At 42.7% G+C, this 6,208-nt stretch overlaps 1 protein-coding gene across 3 annotated transcripts in view; it reads left to right on the forward strand.

Annotated features, from left to right (window-relative positions):
• ADGRF1 (adhesion G protein-coupled receptor F1) overlaps positions 1 to 6,208 on the forward strand; it is a 42,611-nt gene that overhangs the window by 20,571 nt on the left and 15,832 nt on the right. For all 3 annotated transcript variants that reach the window (XM_070514805.1, XM_044776818.2, XM_070514806.1), the window contains 3 exons: positions 2,933 to 3,084; positions 4,169 to 4,332; positions 6,013 to 6,201. In XM_070514805.1, coding sequence (XP_070370906.1) covers positions 2,933 to 3,084; positions 4,169 to 4,332; positions 6,013 to 6,201 — 505 coding nt within the window. The remainder of the gene's footprint in view (positions 1 to 2,932; positions 3,085 to 4,168; positions 4,333 to 6,012; positions 6,202 to 6,208) is intronic.

Genomic DNA, 6,208 nt, shown 5'->3' on the forward strand with positions numbered 1-6,208 from the left:
ATTTCAACAGCATTTGCTGTGAATAATTGTCCTGGACATTATCCTTTAGGTCATCTCACGTCCCTATAAAATGTATAATTTTCTTTAAAATTCAATGCTAGGAAAAACACTGCCTCTTTTTTTCTTACATCAAGATCTATATAATTGATTATATTTTCCCTTGACTTTGCTGTCATTGAACTCATAGACAAAATTGAAACTCAGTCATAATGGTTTTATATTCAGTACTCATATTTTTCTTTCCTCGGTCCTGGTTTTCTATTTATATTTCAACTTTCATTCCATCATCTATGTCTTAGAAGCTGTCTCTAATAATTTGTAGACAAAATCACAGTAAAAGTAGGCATAAGTTTATAAAACACAAGTGTTTAGGCTTTACTCTTTACATATGTGATTCAAAGTAAATTTTAATTTCTGCCTCAATTTACTTATCTGTCAAACAGGACTGTTAATACCTGTGGAACTTGATTTAATTTCATTAAGTAAAATGAAATAATAGGCAAGAAATTACTTTGTAAACAATATAGAAGGGCCATATGAACACAAAGACACTGTGACCATCACTACATAAAAGCCTATTTGGATTTAGCTATTGCGAGTGGTAGTTTAATGTAGTGATTAAGAATTTGAACTTGAGGGGCTGGCCCCATGGCTGAGTGGTTAAGTTCGCGCTCCGCTGCAGGCGGCCCAGTGTTTCATTGGTTCGAATCCTGGGCGCGGACATGGCACTGCTCATCAAACCACGCTGAGGCAGTGTCCCACATGCCACAACTAGAAGGACTCACAACGAAGAATATACAGCTATGTACCGGGGGGCTTTGGGGAGAAAAAGAAAAAAAAAAAAAAGAATTTGAACTTGAAAGCATCAGAGATTCTAACTCATCAATTAGTAATTGATAATTACCTGACTCAACTTCTCTTCAGGACTCAATTCCCTTATCTATAAAATGGGGATAGTACAGTGTTTACCTCATGGAGTTATTGCAGAATTAACATGTGATCTCACTTTCTTGACTTCAAACACCATCTATATGCTGATGATTTCTAAATTTATTGCTCAAGCTTGGCCTCTCCCCTGAACTCTGGACCCAAATATCCAAAGCCTGTTAACATCTCCACTTGAATTTCTGGTATATGTGTCAAACATAACATGTCCAAAACAGGGGTCCTCCACTCACCTCTCCTGACCTTTAACCTCCTTCTCCCACTGTCTTCCCCGTCTCGGTTGCAGCCATGCTATTCTTCCAGTTGCACACACCCAAACCTTGGAGGCGTCTTTTGTTTTAATTTATTTTATTGAAGTATAATTTACATACGTGTGTTCAAACCTTAGGTGTACAGCTTGATTAGCTTTGACAAATGTTTACAAGTCACCTCCCATAATACAGAACATTCCCATTATCCTAAAAGTTTTCTTGTGCTGCTTTCCAGCCGGTCTCCACACCCAGCCCCACCCTCCTACCAGAAATAACCGCTGATCTTATTTCTACGCTCATAGGTTAGTTTTGCCCGTTCCAGAACTTCATTTAAATGGAGTCATCCAGTGTGTAGCTTTTTGTGTGTCTGCCCTCTTTCACTCAGCATGGTGTCTTTGAGATGCATCCTTGTTTTTCTGAGTATCAGTGGTTCCTTCCTTCCTATTGCCCAGTAGGATTATGTTGTCCGAATACATTGGTTTGTTTTCCATTCCTTGCAGTCACTCTTGACTGGTTCTTTCTCCCACACTGGAAGTCTGCTCCATTAGCGTGTCCTATGGCCAGTCTTCAAATGCAACCTGGATCTGACCGCTTCCCCCCACAGGCACTGCTACCCAACTAATTCAAGCCACCACCACCTCTTTCCTAACTAGTCTTCCTGCTTCCCTCCTTATCTCCCTTCAGTCTATTTTCTACACCACAGACAGAGTGATGATCTTAAAAAATAAATCTGATCATGCCATTACCTTTCAATAAAGAAAAAAACCTTTTTTTCTTAAAGATTGGCCCTGAGCTAACATCTATTGCTAATCTTTTTCTTTTTCCTTCTTCTCCCCAAAGTTCCCCAGTACATAGTTGTATATTCTAGTTGTAGGTCCTTCTAGTTGTGCTATGTGGGATGCCGCGTCAGCATGGCCTGATGAGCGGTGCTAGGTCCGTGCCCAGTGTCCGAACCAGCAAAACCCTGGGCCACTGAAGGGGAGTACACAAACTTAACCACTCGACCACAGGGCCGGCCCCTAAAACCTTTTAATAAAAAGTAAAATTCGAACTCTAAGGCGCTATATGATCTGGCTCCTGGCTGCTTCTCTTATGTCATCTCTTGCCTATCTCTCTCTTGCTCTTTGAACTTTAATCATGTTAGTCTTTAAATCTGTCAAACTCATAGATGTTTTCCTGCCTCAGGACCTTCACATGTGCTGGCATGCTACACCAGTGTTCTTTGCTTCACTGGCCTCTTCTTCTCATCTTTTAGGCCTCAGCTTCAAAGACTGCACAGAGAAGCCTTTCCTGATCAGCTTTATTTAAAGCAGGCCTCGTCTTGACCTGTTATTCTTATTACTGTACCTGTCTGTTGTAACACTTACAAAATTTATATATATAAAATTATATATTATTATTACATGTAATAATTTTATATATGTATATATTATTACATATCATTATTAAATATAATGTGTATATATAATAATGTATATGTATATATTATTAAATATAATGATATATACTTAATTATGTAATTATATATAATAATTATATATATATGAAATTACTTATATATAGTGGTTACTTGTTTCATATTTGCCTTGCCTTCTCCACTAGAATGTATATTCCGTGAAGGCAGTGACCAAACCTGTTTGATTTATTCCCAGGGATCTAATGCCATGCACACGTAGAGTAGGCCCTGAGTGATTAAATTAATGAATCTCATTTTTCTTTCCACATAATCACGACAGGGATGGAAGCATCCTTGCTGGGTATGAGGTGGTTGGCTCCAGCAGCACGGCTGAGCTGCTGTCAGCCATTGAGCAGGTGGCTGAGGAGGCTAAGGCAGGCCTCCACCAGCTGTTTCCACTAGAAGACGACTCTTTCAGAGTTTTTGGAAAAGGTAATACTGGACTTCCATCCTCGGCTTAGGTTAAGAGAGTCCTTTAATTAGTAGCCCGTTTGCGTCTTCAGGAAGTAGATCGGAGAAGTTTCTGATACAGAATTATTCTAAGACTGACTTTCAGGAGAAACAGGCAGCTGTTCATGGTGAGATTCACTTTCAGCCAACTAGTTTGGACCCTTGCTAATCGGTGACCTGATCTCCACTGTGAACGTCACAGAAGACTGGTTTCAGTGCAGGCTGTGACGGGAATGCACGTGTGTACGTGCTGAAACGTCGCTGGGGCTGAGAGTCTTCCTAAATCGTAGTCCGAAGAATCCAGGGAGGAATGCATACATTGAGGTCGTCCACACACACACCCCCCGATCAGATATTTTTACTTTTCTTTCACTTCTTTACATTCACTCTTAAACCTCTCCCACCAAAATTTGTGCCACTTTCAACACCATTTATTCCACAAACACTGACTAAGTGTCCCAAGTGTCTGGGCACTTGGGACGCAGCAATGGGGTAAACAAACAAAAATCAGAGCCCTGCGGATCTTCCATTCAAGGTTTCTGTCTCTCAGTCCCAGTCATGGTAGAATATGTTATTAAGGGCCAGCTGCAAGAGTTGCTAGAGGCTGGTCACAGCGTGAGAAACCTTTAAAGGGGTACGAAGTAGGATATGTCACCTCTGATGGCAACTGCCCATCTTTTAACCATGTCATTACTTCTTTGTTCCATAGTGTCTTGAAGGTTGTCTGGTTTTCTAGCATTCCCTTAAAGAGTGAAAATATTTCCTGGTGGTTATCCTACTCTACCTTATTGGCACCAAATAGTAGTTGATAGTCCACTGAAAATGAGATTGTTGGCACAGATCAGACACCTGGAGGGAGAGGAGTCAGCCTTAGGGAGGGGAGGGCATCAGGAAGGAGAAAGATGTGCTGATGTGAATGAAGCTGGGCATCAGAGACAAACTTCTCCTCCTGAATTTTGCCTGGGTTTTGTCTCTGAACTTATGATTTCTAAAGCACTGCTATATAGTTTACATAGAGTGCCAGGATATTCAGAGGCATTTTCCCTCTTTTTCCATTCTTTTCCAGTCCAGTGTAACAGCATTGGCTTTGGATTTGGGTCTATGAATGATGAGTACACTCTTCCCTGTAGCAGCGGCTACACTGGCAGCGTCACTGCCAGGTGCCAGCCCTCTGGGTGGCAGGTCCTCAGGGAGACCTGTGTGCTCTCTCAGCTGGAAGAACTGAAGAAGGTAAAGCATTTCCTCCTTGCAGACTCGCCCTGGTTTTGAGTTTCACAGTGGGCATCTCCCAGTGAGCACGGTTAGGTGGGGGATAAAATTTATCAATTTGTTTCATTGTTGAGTGCCAGAATGTGAGGGTAACATCAGACACTGATCAACCCAGGGAGTGTGGGCATGAGTATCAGAGTCTAGGTGGCAGTTGAGAAGGTCAGAAAATGTCAGAGTTGATGGTTTTGGTGGGGAGGGGTGCTGCAGAAGAGTGAATCAATGCTGAATCATCTATGATAGATGGTAGAACAGCAAGTCAGCTGGCCTCCGAAGTCCAGAAAGCCTGGGAATCAAAGATCTAAGTGAAAGGCATGGGTCAGAAGCTGTAGGCTTAGTACGAGTGAGGATGTACACACGTCGGAATTCAGGGCAGGGAGTGGGTCGGGCAGAGGTGAGCCATATAGAATGATAGAATTGCAATGGACCGTAAGGGTCATCTGGTTTACCAACGTCTTTCAAGGATCAGGAAATGAAAGACTAAGGGGCTAATGGTCCCTTTGGTAGCAATAGTGTTGAACTGGAAACATGGCCACCTGATTCTCAGTCCTGTGCTGTAACCTCCACATGATGCTCTTTTAGGAAGGTTCAAGGATTTAAGACAAGGTAGATAGAAAGATGGAAGCAAATGGTGAGGAATTAGGACTTGAGTCATGGGAAAGAGGGACTCCAAGACCCGATCACAGATACTGTTCTGCAAATAGCTCCCCATATTGAGCAGAACTTCTGTCCCAGCCAGAGACCCGCTGTTGCAGTAAAGAACCCCAGAATGGTGTTTATCAAGGGACTGTAGAGTGTTTACTTCTCCCTTTCTGGACCTGAGTTTCCTTATCTGTACACGGAGGAGGGAGATTGGATCAGATGGTTCCTGGTGCCTCCTCGCTCTTGCCTTCTTTGCCTCAGTTCTGGACGTGGACCACAGCTGGGACTAGTCCACCCCAGGGTGTGAGGGCAGGCAGATCTCAGGTGCCCCAGGCAGAGAACTGCACTGTCCGCTGAGAAGAGCGAAAAGAAAAACCGGTGGGATCTGGGCTCCTGGGCTGACTTGTTTTGAATGGAAGGGAATAGCCCTTTGGTGCCTTCCAAGACAGCTCAGTGTAGTGGATGCAGATGGGAGCCTCAAGGAAAAACTAAAATTCCAAATCCAGTGACAAGTGTAGTCACATCTCCACGCGTGTCCCTCTACTGCCCATCTGACAAGGATTTCTCAGCATAGTATAGTGTATACAGCATAGGATTTAGTGCCAGTAGACCCTACCTTACCACTTCCTAGCTGGGGACTGTTTGGAGAGTCACAGAATCTCCCTGAACATCAGGAACCGTAAAATTAGGACAATAATTCATATGCAAATACCTTTTAATAAGTCTCTTCAAGTTTCAGTTTCCTTAATTATAAAATAAAAATACTAATGGCACCTCCCTCAAGGGGTGATGAAAGGATTAACTCAGCAAATCCCTGGTAAAGCATTTAGCACAGTGTCTGGAGTGTAGAAAGCACTCAATAACAGCCATTGTTGTTATCATTGCTATGTAATTATCCTACGTTATACAGCACCATACAAATGTTAGTGATATGTGGTCAAGAAATTTGATGAAACATAAGCATTTTATTGATTTTTGGAATGTAACCATCTTTATTTCTAGAATTTCAGTGTGATCGCAGACAATGCCACTGAGGCAGCCGTGTCATCCGTGGTGCGAAGTCTTTCAGTTGTCATTCAGCAAAGCCAATCAACCACGGCTGGGAATCTGGCTTCGGTGGTGTCGATTCTGGGCAACGTTTCATCCCTGTCTACGGCACGCCATTTCAGGGTGTCCAATTCGACAATGGAGGTATGGT

Source organism: Equus asinus, chromosome 8 (genome assembly GCF_041296235.1).
Source record: "Equus asinus isolate D_3611 breed Donkey chromosome 8, EquAss-T2T_v2, whole genome shotgun sequence".
NCBI lineage: Eukaryota > Metazoa > Chordata > Mammalia > Perissodactyla > Equidae > Equus > Equus asinus.